At 51.3% G+C, this 18,554-nt stretch overlaps 3 protein-coding genes across 5 annotated transcripts; 2 read left to right on the top strand and 1 right to left on the bottom strand.

Annotated features, from left to right (window-relative positions):
* Window positions 1–111: 111 nt before the first annotated feature.
* DCDC2B (doublecortin domain containing 2B) lies at window positions 112–5,383 on the top strand. Its single transcript, XM_059690376.1, has 9 exons — window positions 112–617; window positions 1,155–1,206; window positions 1,615–1,691; window positions 1,920–2,051; window positions 2,350–2,496; window positions 2,611–2,650; window positions 3,821–3,956; window positions 4,775–4,869; window positions 5,121–5,383. Exons 1-9 carry the CDS (start codon window positions 367–369, stop codon window positions 5,214–5,216), a joined length of 1,026 nt encoding a protein of 341 aa, XP_059546359.1. The 5' UTR covers window positions 112–366; the 3' UTR covers window positions 5,217–5,383.
* TMEM234 (transmembrane protein 234) lies at window positions 3,432–10,780 on the bottom strand. 3 transcript variants are annotated; one of them, XM_059690374.1, is made up of 6 exons: window positions 10,648–10,780; window positions 10,436–10,553; window positions 9,973–10,124; window positions 9,242–9,308; window positions 6,412–6,504; window positions 3,432–3,659 (listed from the first exon to the last, which is right to left on the bottom strand). In XM_059690374.1, exons 2-6 carry the CDS (start codon window positions 10,449–10,451, stop codon window positions 3,577–3,579), a joined length of 411 nt encoding a protein of 136 aa, XP_059546357.1. In that variant the 5' UTR covers window positions 10,452–10,553; window positions 10,648–10,780; the 3' UTR covers window positions 3,432–3,576. The 3 variants fall into 3 exon arrangements, with proteins under 3 accessions (XP_059546357.1, XP_059546358.1, XP_059546356.1); XM_059690375.1 differs by lacking the exon at window positions 3,432–3,659 and adding an exon at window positions 5,532–6,235 and having other exon boundaries at window positions 6,397–6,504; XM_059690373.1 differs by lacking the exon at window positions 3,432–3,659 and adding an exon at window positions 5,532–6,235 and having other exon boundaries at window positions 10,648–10,779.
* EIF3I (eukaryotic translation initiation factor 3 subunit I) lies at window positions 10,514–18,390 on the top strand. Its single transcript, XM_059690369.1, has 11 exons — window positions 10,514–10,573; window positions 10,667–10,759; window positions 13,118–13,205; window positions 13,498–13,563; window positions 14,368–14,517; window positions 14,600–14,727; window positions 16,764–16,874; window positions 16,974–17,063; window positions 17,383–17,456; window positions 17,976–18,068; window positions 18,212–18,390. The coding sequence occupies exons 1-11, from the start codon at window positions 10,571–10,573 to the stop codon at window positions 18,291–18,293; spliced, it is 978 nt and encodes a 325-aa protein (XP_059546352.1). The 5' UTR covers window positions 10,514–10,570; the 3' UTR covers window positions 18,294–18,390.
* The last annotated feature ends 164 nt before the right edge of the window (window positions 18,391–18,554 follow it).

Raw genomic sequence — 18,554 nt, 5'->3', positions numbered from 1 at the left:
GCTGGAAGCAGACTAGCCATCCTTGGGAAATAATCCCCGAAGCTGATCCTCCCTGTAAGGTGACAGGGGGATTCTGAGAAGCCCTCCCTCGGCCCCGTATTGGGCCATCTATTTCAGTGTGATCTCTGCCACTGCCTCTCACCGAGCCCCAGCATCTTCCTGTATACAGTGATTACACCCTCTCTGCTCTGGTGAGGCCCCTGCAAGGGCAGATTGAATGAGACCCTGAATGTCGATAGATGTTCCTGCCGAGGCTCTCCCTGCATTCCTGAGTGAGAGGGCAGGCCTCCACCTCTGACTGGCACTGCTCCCAGGCCTGCCTGAGTTGCCTGGCAACAGCTCTGCGTCTCTAGCTGAGAGCACACTATGGCAGCCAAGAGGGTAGTGGTGTACCGGAATGGGGACCCTTTCTTCCCAGGCCGCCAGCTGGTGGTCACTCAACACCGGTTCCCCACCCTGGAGGCCTTCCTCAGCGAGGTGACATCGGCTGTGCAGGCCTCACTGGCCGTGCGCGCCCTGTACACTCCTTGTCATGGCCACCCTGTCGCTGACCTGGCCGACCTGCAGAACGGAGGGCAGTATGTGGCTGCTGGCTTCGAACGATTCTGCAAGCTCCAGTGAGTAGCTGGGGCTGGTCAGAGTGTAGGGAGGGAGGTAACAGCAATAGCACGTGTTCAGAACGTACTAGGTATGTGCAGACACTTCAGACGTTTAAATGCAGCAACCCTATGAAGGGGTGGTCTCGTCCCCATTCTTTAGAAAGGGGACATCAAGACAATGAAGTTAAGTAACAAACAGTGGAGCCACAGTCCAAGCTGAAGTCTGACACTGATGTCTGTCCATCACAGGACCAGCCTGTGAGAAGGAAAACCTGCAGGCTGAGCCCCTTTTACCAAAGGCTCTTCCTCCGAATGAGACAATCTCTGAGATACAGTAGGATGCTTAATGAACTAGTTTCTCTCAACCTTTCATCTTACGGTTTGTGTCAACCTGACTCAGGACACTAAGGCAGGTTCAAGTGCCAGCGTCTGTTTCTGGACTGAAATGACAGACTGTTCCAATGGGAAGGGATGGCTGGTGAGCTGGGCCCCAGCCCCCAGCTCTGGCATCTACAAGGCTCCCCAAGATGACCTGTGACCTATCTGTCCTTTCAGCTACTTGCCCCCTGGAGGGAAGGATCTAGGTGGGAAAAGCAGCAGACTACCAGTAAGTCTTCCCACCCCTCCTGGGATTGCCTCCAATTTCATCTGGGAAGCCAGGGGCCTTGGCAAGGGCAGGACCTGCCAGTCTCCTGGCAGCAGTCTCCATGCCTACTCTGGAACAGCTACTATGCTTCCTGGGTGTGAGACTTCAAGACACTATCCCTTGCTCCCTTCCCAGCCTTTCACTTCATCTCCAGGCTGTGGTCCCCAAAGGAAACGGAGCTGTAAAACACGGGCAGGGGGTGATGAGAACGTGACTTAGGAAGTTAGAAGAACCCTTTGGTGAAGATATGACCAGTACCATCCCTCCTTGCCGCATCTGCCCCAGTCAGGTGCCTTTCCCTCACCCGACCTGCCTCGGACTGGCCCACCCTAACCAAAGGCCTCACCTCTCACCTGACTTGGGTTTTAGTGTTGTCCTGTGACTCAGCACCCAGGTGACGGGGCCCTTGGATGGAGGCTGCCTGCAGGTGCCCCCTGCTATATCCAGTAAGTGCTCGTGTCCGGAGTGAGACCGAGAAAATGTGAGTGGGTTTATTCCAGCAGCCCATGGTCCCTGGTGGGAACATAAAAAGTCCAACATGCTTGATGGGTGAAAATGGACCAATGCACTGGCTGGTTCTTGAACCATCTTCTGACCCCTGTGCCACCCTTTTTCCTTTCACACATAGGAAGTTCTGGGGACCCTCCCCCTTACCAGGCTGCTCTTTGTCCCAGTGTGTTCAGGAATGGGGACCTGTTAAGTCCCCCATTTGGGCTGAAGCTGTCCCAGGCTGCCAGCGAGGACTGGGAAACGGTGCTGAAGCGCCTGACGGAGAAGGCCAAGTTACAGAGCGGGGCTGTGTGCAAGTGAGTACGGGACTGGAGAAGCCCGAAAGTCTCCAAAGGGAGCCTCCTTACTGGTTTCGACTGTCCTTGAGGATGAAAAGGCAAAAGGAAAGCACATTTCCCTCAATGGGATTTCTTTCTGTGCCACAGGCAGAGGCCCCTCCAGCCCAGCTCTTGGAGCCAGGCAGAGCCTAGGTGACTGGCCCTGGTGCCCACAGGACCAGTAGCCAAAGGATACCCTGGAATAGCTGTACCCACCCCCTCATAATCTGCCAAATATGAAGAGGCATCTTGTCCTCCGCTCACCTCTCTCCCCCAGACTCTGCACCCTGGAGGGCCTCCCGTTGTCAGCAAGGGAGGCTCTGGTGAGCGGCCGTTACTATGTGGCTGTTGGAGAAGATGAATTCAAGGCCCTCCCCTACCTGGAGCTGCTGGTGCCTAACCCCTCACTGCCCAGGGGCTGCTGGTATGTATGTGTGAGGGGGCGCGGGGGGGGGAGGGTAGCTGGTTAGAGCAGAGGAAGCCGCCCTGACCCCATGTCCTCTTCTGCCTACTACAAGCCTTTCCTTTTTCATTGCAGGCATCCTCGAGACCCAAAGTCTAGGCCCCACAAGCAGGGGGTAGGTGACGTGTGAGGCCAAAGGGAGCGAGGGGAGGAAGGAGAGTGACTGGCTGACTCCCCCTGCAGCTCAGGCTCTGCCCTTACCTCACTGCATCCTCTCAGTAATCGTGTGAAAGAGAGATTATTATTCCCATTTCCCAGAGGAGAGACTGAAGTTCAAAGGAGTGAAGTAATTTGTTCAGGGAGACACAGTAATTGAGTGGTAGGGGCCAGACCAGACCCTGATCGGAAAGTCAGCTCATCCAGGCTCTATGAGGAACTTCAGGACTCTGACTTCCTGGACCTAATGCCTGCTCGCCAGGTTCAGTGCTGACAGAGAGAAGTGGTATATCTGGCACAGCAGAGTCTACAGGAGCTTATCTCCCATGAGATGAGCCACTGAGCATCCAACGGGGGCTAGGGAGACTCGGCCTGGTTTCGCTGGCCTTCTTTCTTTTTTTTATTTTATTTATTTATTTATTTTTTTAAATATATTTTATTGATTTTTTACAGAGAGGAAGAGAGAGAGATAGAGAGTTAGAAACATCGATGAGAGAGAAACATCGATCAGCTGCCTCCTGCACATCTCCCACTGGGGATATGCCCGCAACCCAGGTACATGCCCTTGACCAGAATCGAACCTGGGACCCTTCAGTCCGCAAGCCGACGCTCTATCCACTGAGCCAAACCGGTTTCGGCTTCTTTCTTTTTTTTATATATACATATATATTTTTATTGATTTGAGAGAGGAAGGGAGAGGGAGAGAGAGAGAGAGAGAGAGAGAGAGAGAGAGAGAGAGAGAGAGAGAGAGAAACATCAATGATGAGAGAGAATCATTGATCGCCTGCCTCCTGCACACCCCGCACTGGGGATCGAGCTCACAACCCAGGCATGTTCCCTGACCAGGAATCAAACCCAGGCCTCTTCAGTCCACAGGCCGACGCTCTATCCACTGAGCCAAACCAGCTGGGGCTCCCTGGGCTTCTTGAGTGCCAGGCACCAGCTACTCTGTTCTTGGATAAGGCAGCCTGATGGGAAGAGGGAGCAGGGAGGGAGGATGCAGGCTATGAAGATGGACAGCATCTCCTCTCAAGCTACCACAGGCACCAGGGCATTCAAGCCTGGACTGGGAGCAGAGAAGGTAAGAACAACCAGTGCCTGTGGCCCAAGCACTGTGTTCCCTCTGCAGGCCCATGGCCACAGGACACACACAACCCAACCCTCTCCGAAGAAACCAAGCCAAACTGAGCCATCTGCTTTCTATGCCAGACCCCCACAGGCTACTCAGCCAAGAAGCCTGCTCCCCGCGCTCTCATTCCCATCAGGTGAGGGGCCCCTGCTGCTGTGGGGATGGTCCATGGGGGCAGAACGCCCAGGTACAGAGCTAGCCCTGACTCAGCAGAGCTGTCTCCCACGTGCATATCCAGTCCCTTTGTCTGTCTCTATTAAGCCTCACCTGAGGATTTGTTTGTTTTGTTTTTGTTTTTTAATTGATTTGAGAGAGGAAGGGAGAGGGCAAGAGATACATCAATGATGAGAGAGAATCACTGGTGGGCTGCCTCCCGCGTGCCCCACACTGGGGATGGAACCCACAACCCAGGCATGTGCCCTGACTGGGAATCAAACCGCGACCTCCTGGTTCATAGGTCCATGCTCAACCACTGAGCCATGCCAGCTGGGCTGAGGATTTGTTTTTTATTGATGTTTAGAGAGCAGAAGGGAAAGAGAGAGAAATAAACATTGATATGAGAGAGAAACATCGATTGGTTGCCTCCCATCCCCAACCAGAGATGGAACCCATAACCTAAATATGTGCCCTGACCAGGAATCAAACCCACAGCCTTTTGGTGAACGGATGATGCTCCAACCAATCAAGCTACCCAGCCAGGCCCAGTCCCTTGTCTCTTTACGAGGACTTGGCATATGGAAAGAAGTACATGGACACTCAAAGAAATGAGTCTTCAGGGGTGGGATTTGGAAAGGACGGGGGGTGGGGGCCAAAGTCCTGCTTCTGAAGTACCCTGCCATCCTCCGAGGTAATGAGGAGCAAGGCTCAGGGGAGGGGAAGGGCTGGTAGAGAAGATCAAGGGAAAGAATGTTCAGGGCTCAGCCTGAGCATCCGCCAATGTTGTCCCCTCATCAGGAGTGTATGGGGCTCCCCACCCAAGGAAGGAAACGGAAGGGGCCCAGGAAGTAGCCGATGATACAGACACCTGGACAGAGGAGCCCTTGGATCAGGTGTGCTGGGACAGGAGGGGTTCTGAGCTGGATAGAGACTGTCAGCCCTGAGTCCCAGGATCAGTTCTTCCCCCTGTGACTCTGAGCAGATCTCCTAACCTCTCAGAGCCCACTTCCTACCTTGTTAAATGAGAGGCAAATCCTAATTTCTAAAGTCTCTTCCTTTCCTGGGATTGGGACACTCGGCTGAGGGCTGGAACTGGGCGTGGGATGCTAATGGTCCACTCTGTATGGCGTTCCTCCTCCTCCAGAGGACAGCACAGATAGTGGACGAGGCCCTGCCCCTGGAAAGCCAGCCTGGAGCTGGGGCAGCTATCTCCACCTCAGACCCTGCTCCTTCATCTTGAGAGCCACAGCCCCAGCCAGGAACCGGGACCACCACTCTGCAGCCACACTTTATCCTCAGCCCCAGCAGCCTGTTCTAGAGGAACCAGTGCCTCCCCTGGGCTTGTAGAATATGCTTCAGCCCCCTCAGCCCCTACCCAGTCTTCTGCTTCTAAGCTCACAGCCCCGTCTTCCTTTGCTTGCTGAGCAGAGTATCCCTGGCCACAGAGGTAATTTCCTCTGGGGTTCTCTGGCCAGAGAAAGGGGTAGCCAACTGAGCTTGGGAGAGACCACAAACTTGGGAGTGGGTCTGTCACAATAAAAGAATACTAACCTCGTCTGTTTACTATAGATTTATTACGGGCTACTACTCGCCAGGCATTACGCCAAACGCTGGTTAGGCAGTGCTGGGGCTCACAGGTGTCTTATCTATTTGAGAGGGGCAGACATGCAAGGCTAACAGACAGCTTATCTCCCCTACATCTGCCATTCTGAGGCACCTCCCTCCCCTCTGCTGGTAGCCAAGGCGTTCTGAGTCCTGGAGGCCTCCTGCTTGCATTTCTGGCTTAAAGACTAGAGCTGGCCCTTTCAATGCAGCTGGGGCTCTGAAGTCCGTTGACCCTGCTGCTGTGAGAGTCAGAACAGACCATAGTGACAGCTGCCGGGCTGGGGGACTCATGTGACAGCAGGAAGAGAGCTGCTGGGGCCCAAAGGTTGTTGAGGTTGAGTGTGAAGTTTCTTGTGCTAAATCCTAGCCGTTGAACAGCTCTTGAATGTTACAAAACCCTTTCACTCTTGTTCTCTTAGTGTGATCCTCGAGGTAGTAATTATCCCCGTAAGAGATGAGGAAGCTGAGGCTAAGATGGAAGTGCTAGGTCCATCGCCTGCACCTCATGGCCCAAGGGGCTTCCTGGAGAGAGCAGAGCTGGAGGGTGGCGTTGGCCCACTCAAAGGGCAGACGGTTGTCCCTGGGTCTTGCTCACTGAGCTTGTGATGCAGAGTGTAATTCCTGCCGTGGTGAGCACCATGCCTGCAAATGTTCCTGGGATAATGGATAGAAATCGAGGGGCTCTAAGCCCAGCCATGCCATAGAAGCTGGTGCAGGGCTGGGGGAAGGTCCTTTCCTCACCCGCCCATGGGAGATGGCTCTGGAAAAGCACTGACACAGGGGTGTCAAGGCCCAAGTAGCTGCTTCCCACTTACAGTGGCCTGACTTACGTTTTCCACCAATATCTTCTCCCAGGATCTTTCCAACAATCAGTGTGAAGACGATGGACAGGGAGTTACTGATGGGCACAGCTAGAGTTAGATCTGAATGATCAAATTAAAAAAAAGTCACTGAGATGCAAAAAAAATGTCTAAGCACAAAGCACTCTCATTTTATCATCAAGACAGGCTTTTTTTTTTTTTTTTAATTGATTTTTAGAGGGAGAGGAAGAGGTAGATGAAACATTGGCCACCTCCTGCACACCCCCTTACTGGATACTGAGTCCACAACCCAGGCATGTGCCCTGACCAGGAATCAAACCAGTGCACAGGATGCTGCCCAACCAACTACCAACTGACAGCTTTTATTAAAAACGTATCTCATGACTCCGTATCTCAGACGAAGTCACAGTAAAGCTCAGGATTCAAACCCAGGTTTCCTGATTCCAAATTTGTTCTCTCAGGATTCCAGCATGAAGACCTGAGCTACAAGGTATGGGACCATCCTGGTTTGCTGATAAGTATGAGATCTCTGCACTCAAAGAGAGCTCCTGAGACCTCAAGGACATCGGGCCAGACAGACACCCAAAACTCAAAGGATGCAGCAGAATGACTGCAATAACACCTACCAAACATTTATTCAGCACATGTTATGTGCTAGGTGTATTGTGTATATATCTCACTTAATCTTCAAAACAACACTGCAAGAAGAGTATTATCATGTCTTTGCATAGATAAAGGAAACAAGGCTCAAAAAGGTCACATAGCCCTGGCCAGTCTGGCTCAGTGGATAGAGTGTCAGCCTGCAAACTGAAGAGTCACAGGTCGATTCTGGTCAAGGGCACATGCCTGGGTTGCAGGCTCAATCCCTCACAGGGGGCATGCAGAAGGCAGCCGATCAATGATTGTCTCTCATCATTGATGTTTCTATCTCTCTATCTCTCTCCTTCTCCCTCTCTGAAATCAATAAAGACTTTTTTTTTTTTTTAAAAAAAAGGTCATATAAATTGAGGCACATTGAGGATTAAACCAAGGTCTGCCTAACTCCAAAGCTGCCCCTTACTAAACTAATGGATATGAACAACCCAAAACAGCAGGTGAAGCACATTTTGTTTCTGTTTCAGCTCTGGCTCAGGCCTTATGGAGTTAAGGAAGAGAAAAAGACAGGGTTGGACCTTACGTAGAGGTCACCAGAGCTCAGGATCCCTTCCTTAGTTTTGAAGTTCCAAGGAACTGACTCCCAATAAACAAACTGGAAAAAGACTAATGGAGTTAATAACACTGTTAACTTAAAATGTTATTAACTTAAATTTTGTACACTTAAAATTTGCTAAGACTGTAAATCTCATGTTAAGTGTTGTCACACACTACCAAAACAAAACACTAATGGATAAATCAGAAGCTGAGTTACTTGTTGACAACAAGATTCACAACTGCCAGGCAGACTGGGATGCTCATGTGGGCTCCTTAGCACATTCTTTCCCAGCACTCCCAGGCCTCACGTGCTCCAGGTAGAGGAGGAAAGAACTGTCTTGCTCCTCATCCCCTCCAAGGCCCCACTCACTACAGCATTATCCATCCAAGAAACTGGCACAACTCCTACCTACTCAGAGTTGCTTCCTTTGGTTGACACACCTTCCACTGGATGCCATGGCTGCTAAGGACTGGTCTGCAACAGTAGATGGGAGAGGGAAGCAACCTGGCCAATGGAGCAGCAAGGGCACTGGAGTGAGGCAGACACTGGTTTCCCTATGTAATCCAGGTTAAGTCACACAGACACGCTGAGCCTGTTCCCCACATGTAAAACAGTGATAGCAAGAGAACATCTTACAACAGATGTTATCTTGTAAGATGAAATATGATAATGCATGTATAGTCCCTGGATAAAGTAGATGCTTAATAGTGATCGCTATTCTGATCTTTAGAATGGGCGGATGTTAAAGGATAGAGGTAGAGTAGATGATGAGAATCAAATCCTAAAGCTGCAATTTGCTCAAAATTTGGTAAATGGCTACGTGCCATCAGCTGGCCAAAGGGTTTAGCATTCTTGGGCCCCGGGGAGTGCCAGAGGCATTCAAACTTTCTTTTAAATGAAGCATTATGACCCCTGGCCAGTGTGGCTCCGTTGGTTGGGCATTGTCCCACACATCGAAAGGTTGCCGGTTTGATTCCTGGTCAGGGCACATGCCAGCGTTGTGGGCTCAATCCCTGGTAGGGGGTGTGCAGGAAGCAGCTGATCGATGTTTCACTTTCACATCAGTGTTTCTCTCTCTCTCACTCTGCCTCTCTAAAAATAAATGAAAAACATATTTTTAAAATGAAGCTTTATGAGAAGCTCAAAATGTGAAACAGATGCAAGTGGAGTGGCTCTAGCTGAAGCCGAGGTGGCAGGTCTGGAGGTTAGCCTATCCCCTCACCCACGGTTTCTGAGGGGTTCCCCAAAGTTACTTGGGGCCCAAACTCCCCTCAAGTCCCTGGAGGGCCTGGTGAGCCTCCGGGGAGGTGAAGCTACAACAGGGAGACTTCTCATAGCAAAGTTCAAAAGCATAAACTTTAGGTAACATATGGCTTCAAATCCTTCTACACTGACATGCTATGTCGGACAAAGACAGATAAAATAAGTTGCAAAATGAACACTCCTTTTTCCTCTGCTGCTGCACAAACTAACCTTAGCGCCTGTCAGTGTACTCATAACCAGCCCACTGTGCCCCTACGGCTCAGAGAAGAGGGTGCAAAGAGAAAACCAGAGATGGTGGGCTCACCCTCACTCATGGAAACAAGGTGTTGCAGGCACCCTCCCCAAAGTGACTCTAAGCACAGCAGTTCTAAGCCGGAGACCCACCTGTTGATGCCAAGGTGAAGTAGTAGAGAAGGGAGCCACACTGGTTGAGGGAAAAGGGCACCAGGTACTGGAAACAGAAGAAATCCAAAGTCAGTGTGATTGCGTGACTGAGCAGCGCTGCCTTCTTTGAGCTTCTAGATAAGCCTTTCCCCGGAGGGAGGAATGCTGTAAGGACCCAGGGAGCACTAAGCCCTCCGAAAACCAGCCCCCGTGCCCGCAGTGTACTCATAACCAGCCGGCTGGGCCCCTGCAGCTGAGAAGAGGGTGCAAAGAGAAAACCAGAGACAGTGGGCTCGCCTTCACGCATGGAAACCAGCTGTTGCAGGCATCCTCCCCAAAGTGCGGGAGGCAGAGGGAAAGTTCCGGACTGAACCCTGTGCCCCTGCCCTGAATGCCCTCTCCCTCAGCCCCGCTAGTTCGCATCCTCCCATCCTGCAATTCCCCTGGCTCCAGCCCCCTCCTTTAAAATTTAAACTCATGCAGCACTTGATCGGCACCTCTCTCAGCCCTCAGCCCTGAGAGGTGGCCGTGTGTCTTCTCTTTTCCACAAACCTAGACTGGCAGTGCTGGGGTCAGAGGAAATCCCCCACGGCCTTCCTTATCCTCCCTCCCCAGGGACAATGTGAACCCCAAGACTTCCCTCCGTCCATCCTCACCCGAGGATATTTTTCTTTGACTTTTATTTTTTTTAATATATTTTTATTGACTTCAGAGGTCATTCACAGACGCACCTCAATATTGAGGAAGAGGGTCTTCATCTCCTGCAGCAACTGCCGGAGCCAGGTCCGCTCGTGGACGTGCCGCAGGCGGGAGGAGGCCCGCTTCAGCAGCGGCTGGGTGCCGCCCCACAGCGCGGCCACGAGCACCAGAGCCAGCACCTGCCCTGGACCAAGAGGCGAGTGAGCCTCTCCCCGCCCCCAAACGGCCGCGCGCCGGGCCCAGCCAGCTTCCGGCCCCCCACCCTAGCTCGCCGCCCCCAAAGCCCCCTCGGCCCCCCGACGCCCCGGCTGCGACTGGCGGGTAGGCAGACCCGGAAGCCGGGGAGATGGACCCAGGAGCTGGGGTTTGGGGCTGTAGCGGGGGTCTGAGCTGGTGAGGAACGTGGAGAGGGGGACAGGAACTCTGGGGTGAGGGGCTCCGATGGGCGGGGAGTGGGTGTGAGAAGCCCACAAAGGGGATGGGCCGCCTACACACCGAGAGACGCCGCCATGGCAACGCCGCACCTTCCACTTCCGGGAATGAAAGGGCGGAGACCCACAAACCGGAAGTGGAGCCAAAGCGTCTTCCGGTCCTAGTCACGTTGCTTTTTTTCCTGGTGTCACTGCGGGGATGGTGAGTTCCACGAAGTGGGAGATGCTGCCGTGGGGGGCCGGGGCGGGGGCGAGTGCGGATTCTGGCCCTGACACCCCCGTCCTGTCCCCACAGAAGCCGATCCTGCTGCAGGGCCACGAGCGGTCCATCACGCAGATTAAGTACAACCGCGAGGGCGACCTCCTCTTCACGGTGGCCAAGGACCCTGTGAGCTGCGTCCCGAGGGCTGGCGGGCGGGACCTTCTGAGGGCCCGGGAGGGGCGGTCATTTCGCCTGGGTGAGGGTGGACACGCCAGTTCTGCCGCGAGCGGGGACCGAAGGGAACCCCGTTCTAAGAAGTAGGGAACGCCCAGCCCATTCTACCGGGAAAGGTGGGCTAGGACTCAACTGTTGGTGGAAGGAGGGCGTAGCTGGAGGAAGCAAAGCCAGAGAGAGGCCCGTGGTGGAGGGGGCGGGACGAGGAGGCAGTTCGTCCAGGGGCCGGGAGGAGACCATTCTGGGGGAGAACACAGCTGTGCTGCCGGGATAGGGAAGCCACTTGTAGAGGGGAAGGCGGATCCTTGGGCAGCGAGGGACACCTGGGACTTCATGGAGGCGTCCCTGGTCTTATTTCAGTCAGGTCTCTGGGCCCCGGCCTGCCCAGAAGAGTGCGAACAGCCCGACACACGACTGCCTTTTATGAAGTAGTTCATGAGGCCGGGCCTGGAGCAGGCCTGCCCTCAGGCTGGCCTAGACTGTAGGAAAGGTTTCACCACTCGAGACCAGATGGGTTTGAGAATACGTTTGTTCATGCTGGGGGCAGCGAAGCAAAAGAAGAAATTAGGGTAGAAGGAACAACGGGGGAGAGCCTAGGTGGTGCTCTGCTTTGGCTGTCCAGCTCCGTTCCAGCAAAGAAGTGAGCCAGGGCAGGCTGCTGCTGGCTCACTAAAAGTGGGAGGAGAGGGGGGCCTGGGAGATCGGATCAGGGGGTGAGCCGCTGCCCACTGAGCTCCTGGCTGCAAGTCTCTTGGGGACCCTTAGAAATTAAAAGTTCAGCCGGGTCCTGGTGGCTCAGTGGTTGAGCATCCACTGATGGACCAAGAGGTCACGGGTTTGATGTCCTGTCAGGGCACATGCCGGGGTTGGAGGCTCTGTCCCCAGTGGGGCGTTCGGGAGGCAGCCCATGGATGTTTGTCTCTCATGATGTTTCTATCTCTCTATCCCTCTCCCTTCCTCTCTCTCTAAAATCAATTAACAACATTTTTTAAAAAAGAAATAAAAGTTCATGCCCAGGAAGAGACATGGGTGTGCTCCGGAGCAAGCCCCGGCTGAGTCTTTGTCCTGAGGGCTTTTTATGTTCTGCGGGTGAGGATCTTAGGGGAGGGTTTCAGTAGAATATTCATCAGCTTCCCAGGTGCATTTTTAATATGCTGATGCATTAAACCGGGTGTAGAGGGGAGTTTTGGGTTATTCTTTGGTCTGTTTAACTTTTATCTTACGTCTATCTGGCTTTAATGGGATTTTTGTTACTTGTTCCCCAACCTCTTCTGTCTTTGGGGTTAGCTCGCACAAATGGCATTAATTAGGCCTTTGTTCTCTGTTTCCCCAGGTTATGTGTTTTAAGCTATTGTATGTAATTTAAGCTTTGTATTTTCTGGTTGGGGAGGAGAGGTATAAACCATTAGCTCTCAAGTGTCCTTGGTTAGGGAAGATAAGGTCTTGCAATCACAAGCTGGCTGTAAGCTGCCCAAGCTGTTGGGTCTTGTTTAACCTTCTTGTCTCAGTTCCCCCATTTCACTTGCCCAGGAATTTTCCTAGCTTCTTACTGTCCAGCCCCGGTACCTCCATATGGAGAAAGTGAACAGTAGTGGCTAATCCTGGCGCCTCTGAAGCCAAACAGACTTGATTTGAATCCTAACTCCTGCATCCACCAGCAGTGTGACTTTGAGGGTGTCATTTAACCTTTCTAAACTTCAAGTTTCCCTTTTCGTAAAATATGGGTACTAGTAGCCCCTCCCTGGTGGGGTTGTCTTTAGAATTAAATGAGATCATTCAAGTAAAACACTGTAGCACAGAACCTGGTGCTAATGAGTGCCTCTTGAACGTTAGTCACTTTTATTCTAAATTCCTTAGACATCATTTTATTGGAATAGCCTCCCTATCCTTTGAAGAAGGCATTATTGTCATGGCCATTTTACAGATGGGAACACTGAAGTTCAGAGAGGAGAAACGCTGTATTTGAGAGAATACAGTGAGATAGTGGCAGAGCAGGGATTGAAACCCAGGCTTCACTGCTACCAGCAGCTCCCACTTGGACCGAACACCAAAGCTCCTGTTTTTCTTCGAGGGTTTAGGAGTCTGGGGGAGGGCTGGAAGCCTCCTGACTCCCCTGCCACTTACCTACGGGGAGGAGGAGAATCCAGGAGTTGATCTTTTTGCCAGCAATCTGCCAGTTCCCAAGAGATGAGCAGGAGAGGGCTGAATCTGACCTGGCTAGAGGCTGCTGAGGGTTCCTGGGGCAAAATAGGCAGCCATCACTCTGCCTGAGTGTGTGCTATCCTGTCACATTATCTTTGGCTCCTCCAGATTGTCAATGTGTGGTACTCTGTGAATGGGGAGAGGCTGGGCACCTACATGGGCCATACTGGAGCTGTGTGGTGTGTAGACGCTGACTGTATCCTTGTCTTTGCTCTGAGTTTATGTTCCCAGAGTCTGCCAGCAGTAGAGAGGCTATTGACTTGGAGCTGGGAATTGGGGTACGATTGTGGGTCTCGAGAATAATACCTGCCTCCTATTCCCTGGTCTGTTCACTGGTTGGGGGAACATTTAGGACAAGTTCCATTTCTAGTTGAGAAGATTAGAGTGCTCTGAGGTCAGAGAGGAAGAAGAGCTCTCTAGAGCTGAACAGGGAAGTGATTGAGTTGGGCTCAGGTGAACTTGGTCATGTTTCTTAACACCTTCTTCAGGGGACACCAAGCATGTCCTCACCGGCTCAGCTGACAACAGCTGTCGTCTCTGGGACTGTGAAACAGGTAAGTGTGGATCATTCACTTTTTTAGCAAATAGTGAGGACCTACAGTGTACTGTTTAAGCAAACGAGTTCTGGAGGTGGCGGCGGGGGGGGGGGGGGGATGGAAAGGGGGCAACTGACTTTCTGGAATAGGATGGGAGCAGCTTAGGAAGATTTCCCAAGGCAAATGTCATATGAGCAGACACTTAAAGGATGAGAAAGAGTTCATCACTTTGACACGTGCAGGAATAAAAGCACGGCAAGGGTCGTGTCCAAGTAAACTGATCTAGTGGAGTTCCTGCTTCTTGGAGACTGAAGTAAGACAGTGGAGCAGATGGGGCAGAGGAGGACCAGAACAGGCCTTGAATGCCAAAGTCAGGAGCTTAGCTTTGTTCTGTCAGACTTGGCATGCTGAGGAGGTCCCTGAGCGGGGAGGAGTGGTCTGGGGTAACTTTTAGCAAGCTCGGGTAGCAGCGGGGAATCTTGGAAGAACCGAGACTAAAGAGGGGATGCTATTAAGCTCCTCGGTCTAGTAAGTACTGGGCACCCAGTTCTGTGCCAGTTCGCTGGGCACCGGGACATGCAGAGAAATTAGGTCTCTGCTGTGGAGGAGCGCATTCTGAGGAGGAGATGGGTGTCTTGCGCTCCACTATGAGCAGTGCTCGTGAGCGGAATGTCTGAGGAGAGACTATGGGGGGAAAGTTGAGACTTGAGCCAAAGCATAGCAGTGAGGAAGAGGAGGACAGTGGGTTAGAGTCACTAGAGCAGGAGAAACAGTGAGAAATGGTGATAGGCAAGGGGTGGCTCAGGCTCTGTCTGTCCCCAGGGAAGCAGCTGGCTCTACTCAAGACCAATTCAGCTGTCCGGACCTGTGGCTTTGACTTTGGAGGCAATATCATCATGTTCTCCACGGATAAGCAGATGGGCTACCAGTGCTTTGTGAGCTTCTTTGACCTGCGGGATCCGAGCCAGATTGGTAAGGACGGGGCCTAGGCTTGGGGTTGAGGTGAAGGGTGCAACTCCAAAGCCCACGGCCTGACATCTGCTGTCCTACACAGACAGCAATGAGCCCTACATGAAGATCCCTTGCAATGACTCCAAGATCACCAGTGCCGTTTGGGGACCCCTAGGGGAGTGCATCATTGCGGGCCATGAGAGTGGAGAGCTCAACCAGTATAGTGCCAAGGTAAGTGGCTGGCTGGGGCCCGTGCCCACCAGAATGATTCCCTACAAGAGGCAGGATTGCACAGTGGTTAAGAACGAGGGTTGGATTTAAATACAGACTTTACCCATTTGAGCTGTGCGATCTTGGGTAAGTTACATAACTTCCCTGAGCCTGTTTATCATAAAATGTTTCAAGAATCTAATAATATTAGGTATTTGAAAAACTTGTTACTTAGTTCTCAGGATCTGTTAATAATGATCACAACTAAGTATTTTACTGCTATCTCTGAGTTTCAGGGCCCTGCCCCAGGGGAGACAGACTGGCAAACAGCCAGCATGAGTCAGATTGTGAGTTCTGCCACCATAGAGGTCTCAGTCAAATGCAGAAAACGCCCTCTGTCACAGAGGAGGTGGCACAAACATGAAGTAACGGAGAACAAATGGAGCGTCACACAGGAAAGGAAGTACATTCCGCAGGCAAAAGGAGTAGCAGACACAGGCACAGAATGAAGGGAGTGGACGGGTTCTTCAGGAAATAGAGTCTGGTATCACTGGAATGTGGTATTGGGGAAGGTGGACAGAGTTTCCTTTATTCAATTTTATTTTTTTGTTAGGGACTAGATTTGAGTATCAGGAATTAAGCCGTGATTTTCCGTTAGAGAGTGGGATATCTTTAAGTGGTTAGTGATGATCAGAGTTCCTCTTTAAAAAGCTTTTGCAGGCTATAGTTTGGAGAATGGACCTGAACTAAGCAATAGCCATGAAGATATGGGGTACTCAACGGTCAAGAGATAGTTAAGGGTGACATGAGGATGAAATGGGTTGAGGGAAGAAAGGATAAAACCCAGGCTGTCTGAGATTTCTGATTCAGGTACTTCCATCCCTGGTGAATGCTGGAATGTAATGCCATAAAGGTTAGTCAGTCACTCAGCAAGCACTGACTGTGGTCCACTAGGCACCAGGCCTACCTGCAGGAAGGAAACTGGAACCCAGGTCAAAGGCATAAATGATGCTTGATGCTGGCAAAAGTGGAGCTGATCTGTGCCCCGAGGTAGGCCAGATAGTAACGCTGATGTATGTTTCCCAAAATGTAGGAGACAGATACATCCCTACGATGTGCCCAAATTGATGGATGGGACAAAATATATTCTTCCCTCAGAATAGATAAAAATAATTAAGGAAATGAATATTTTTTGAGGATCTGCTATGTGTGAGGCACAAAGCTTAAGGCCTTCCAGTCATCTAACAAATGTTTACAAGATATATGCCAGGCGCCTGTCACAACAAAGTCCACTAAATCATAGTCCCAGTATCCTTACAGTGACCCTGGACAGTGGGCTTTTAGCACCCTTGTTTACTAGATAGAAAAAATTGAGGCACAGAGAAGTACATTTAAGGACAAACTCAATTCTGCTCTTTTTACTACCACAGTCTAGCAGGTTGTGGGAAGGGAAAGCAGATGAAATGGCCCCTTGAGAAGACCTAAGAGAAGGCAGACAGGGCAGTCCTCGTGGACTGGAACCCAGCCCCTGGCAGGGGAGCGGGCTAAGCTGGGGCTCTCTGCCTCGTACTATTTGCCTGATCTCCCAGTCATACCACCTCTCTGAACCTTAGTGTATTCCTTTTAAAATTTCCGTTAAAGTATCCACTTCATAGGATTGTTGTGAGGATGAAATGAAAGAAGATGTTGGTAAGTGCTTGGCACAGTGCCTGGCAATTAGTAACTGTACAATAACTATGTTGAAAAAAGGGACAAATGGGAACTGCTCTACCATTATAATGTGATGATTAGCTAATAGGCCCATGGATTTGTCGCCATAAGCATGTGTTTTCCTAGATGGACTAGCAGTGTTTATGAAACTTGTACACATGGGCCTGGTGGAGATGTAGGCTTGGGCTTGGGAGAGGGAGTAAATATTGATTCAGGGGTACGAAGGCAGTCCCAACCAAGACCTGTGGTCCCCTTGATGGGACAGGAAGCAGTGTCAATCCTGGCTGAGTAATGGGCTAGTGGGGCTGGGGCTGGGGCTGGTCAGGCTCACTCTTTTTCCTTCCCAGTCTGGAGAGGTGTTGGTGAATGTTAAGGAGCACTCCCGGCAGATCAATGACATCCAGTTATCCAGGGACATGACCATGTTTGTCACTGCATCCAAAGACAACACAGCCAAGGTGAGCCTGGGCAAGGGGTCTGGCAGAGCTCAGCTTGCCCTACTTCCCCCAGGAAGTCTCCTTTTACAGATTCTACCCCCCGCCCCCTTCTCTCTCCAGCTCTTTGACTCCACAACCCTTGAACATCAGAAGACTTTCCGGACAGAACGTCCCGTCAACTCGGCTGCCCTCTCTCCTAACTATGACCATGTAAGGGAATCCCATCTACGCTTCCTGCTAAAGCCTCAGAATGCTTCCAGGATCTAGATGTTTGTCTAGCAGTTAAGATAGAATTCTGGGGGGAAATAGTGTCAGGCAGAAAGGTGATTCCCAGAGCATCAACAGGACTGAACAATTGAGATGCCCCAGGGATGGGGTAGGGGGTGGCTAAAGTACCAAATCTCTTTGTCCCTGCCCTCCGTATCCTCCCATCTGATGTGGGAGATAATAAGTTTATGGAGTGGGGAGGAAAACAGCAAACGGGCTTGCCTGTCCTTTGGGCCTGTGTAGAATTTCTTCTTCTCTTCAGGTGGTGCTGGGCGGTGGTCAGGAAGCCATGGATGTAACCACCACCTCCACCAGGATTGGCAAGTTCGAGGCCAGGTAAAGGTGGAGGGAGCTCTTCCGCATGGAAATCCCATGGGGTATCCTTCATAATGGACACAAACCGAGTGACAAAGGAGACTGCCCTTATGTCTTTAGTTGTTAGAAAGTGCAGCCAGATTTTGTGGCCCTCCTGTGACAAGTGTGTAATGCAGCAGTTAAGAGCATGAACTCTTGGGCTTAGTCTGATGCCCTAGACACATTATTATATTTCTCTGTTCCTACTTATCCTCTGCTGTACAATGGGGACAGTGACAGTAAACTTCTCTCATAAAATGATGCAGATTAAAAAAAAAAATGATGCAGATTAAATAAGTGAGTTAATGCACTGCCCAGCACATGGTAAGGAAGAGTTAGCTGTGTGGGCCTAATCTCTTAACTTAATGTTGTTCACATTCACTTCTCCTTGTCCCCGTTTCCCCACTTTATAGTTTGTGTTGGGGGTGATACCTCCAGAGTGTTTTGGAAGGAGATGGAGAGTGAATAAACTGTCCCTTCTCACCACCCTTTTTCCTCCAGGTTCTTCCATTTGGCATTTGAAGAAGAGTTTGGAAGAGTCAAGGGTCACTTTGGACCTATCAACAGTGTTGCCTTCCATCCTGATGGCAAGAGGTAGGGCCAGTGAAGGGAGCTGAGCTCAGCTCGGGCCTGGTCCCTGCCCCACAGGCCCACTCCGTGCCCCTTTCCCAAGCCCTGCCTCACAGGCCTGCCTCCCCAGAGCAGGCATCTGACCAGTCCCGCTTATCTCTTTGCAGCTACAGCAGTGGTGGTGAAGATGGTTATGTCCGCATCCACTACTTCGACCCTCAGTACTTTGAATTTGAGTTTGAAGCTTAAGAAGCTGTGTCTCCATCCTGGCCAGGGAAAAGTTTCTGGTTTAGGGCTCACAGAAAGTTTTGGACTCTGAGAAATAATAAATTAGTTTGGAAATAAATGGATTCTGGTCAGATATTTTATGGGGTTTAATAATTTTCCCTTCTTGCCGAAACCGGTTTGGCTCAGTGGATAGAGCATTGGCCTGCGGACTGAAAGGTCCCAGGTTCGATTCCGGTCAAGGGCATGTACCTGGGTTGCGGGCACATCCCCGGTAGGGGATGT

This window comes from Myotis daubentonii, chromosome 3 (genome assembly GCF_963259705.1).
Source record: "Myotis daubentonii chromosome 3, mMyoDau2.1, whole genome shotgun sequence".
In the NCBI taxonomy this organism is placed as follows: Eukaryota; Metazoa; Chordata; class Mammalia; order Chiroptera; family Vespertilionidae; genus Myotis; species Myotis daubentonii.
Note: the sequence above shows the minus strand (reverse complement) of the source record. Positions and strands in the feature narration are given on the sequence as shown.

What these genes read in the sequence shown, in the direction of transcription:
- DCDC2B (XM_059690376.1), top strand. Translation starts at nt 367, where the DNA reads ATGGCAGCCAAGAGGGTAGTGGTGTACCGGAATGGGGACCCTTTCTTC. An exon ending in GGTGCCCCCTGCTATATCCA is followed by an intron (nt 1,692 to 1,919) that starts GTAAGTGCTCGT and finishes TCTTTGTCCCAG; the next exon opens with TGTGTTCAGGAATGGGGACC. An exon ending in CAGAGCGGGGCTGTGTGCAA is followed by an intron (nt 2,052 to 2,349) that starts GTGAGTACGGGA and finishes TCTCTCCCCCAG; the next exon opens with ACTCTGCACCCTGGAGGGCC.
- TMEM234 (XM_059690373.1), bottom strand. An exon ending in CCCTCTTCCTCAATATTGAG is followed by an intron (nt 9,309 to 9,972) that starts GTGCGTCTGTGA and finishes TTCTGTTTCCAG; the next exon opens with TACCTGGTGCCCTTTTCCCT. An exon ending in CTTCACCTTGGCATCAACAG is followed by an intron (nt 6,505 to 9,241) that starts GTGGGTCTCCGG and finishes TTGATCATTCAG; the next exon opens with ATCTAACTCTAGCTGTGCCC.
- EIF3I (XM_059690369.1), top strand. An exon ending in TCTCTGGGACTGTGAAACAG is followed by an intron (nt 13,564 to 14,367) that starts GTAAGTGTGGAT and finishes GTCTGTCCCCAG; the next exon opens with GGAAGCAGCTGGCTCTACTC. An exon ending in ATTGGCAAGTTCGAGGCCAG is followed by an intron (nt 17,457 to 17,975) that starts GTAAAGGTGGAG and finishes TTTTTCCTCCAG; the next exon opens with GTTCTTCCATTTGGCATTTG.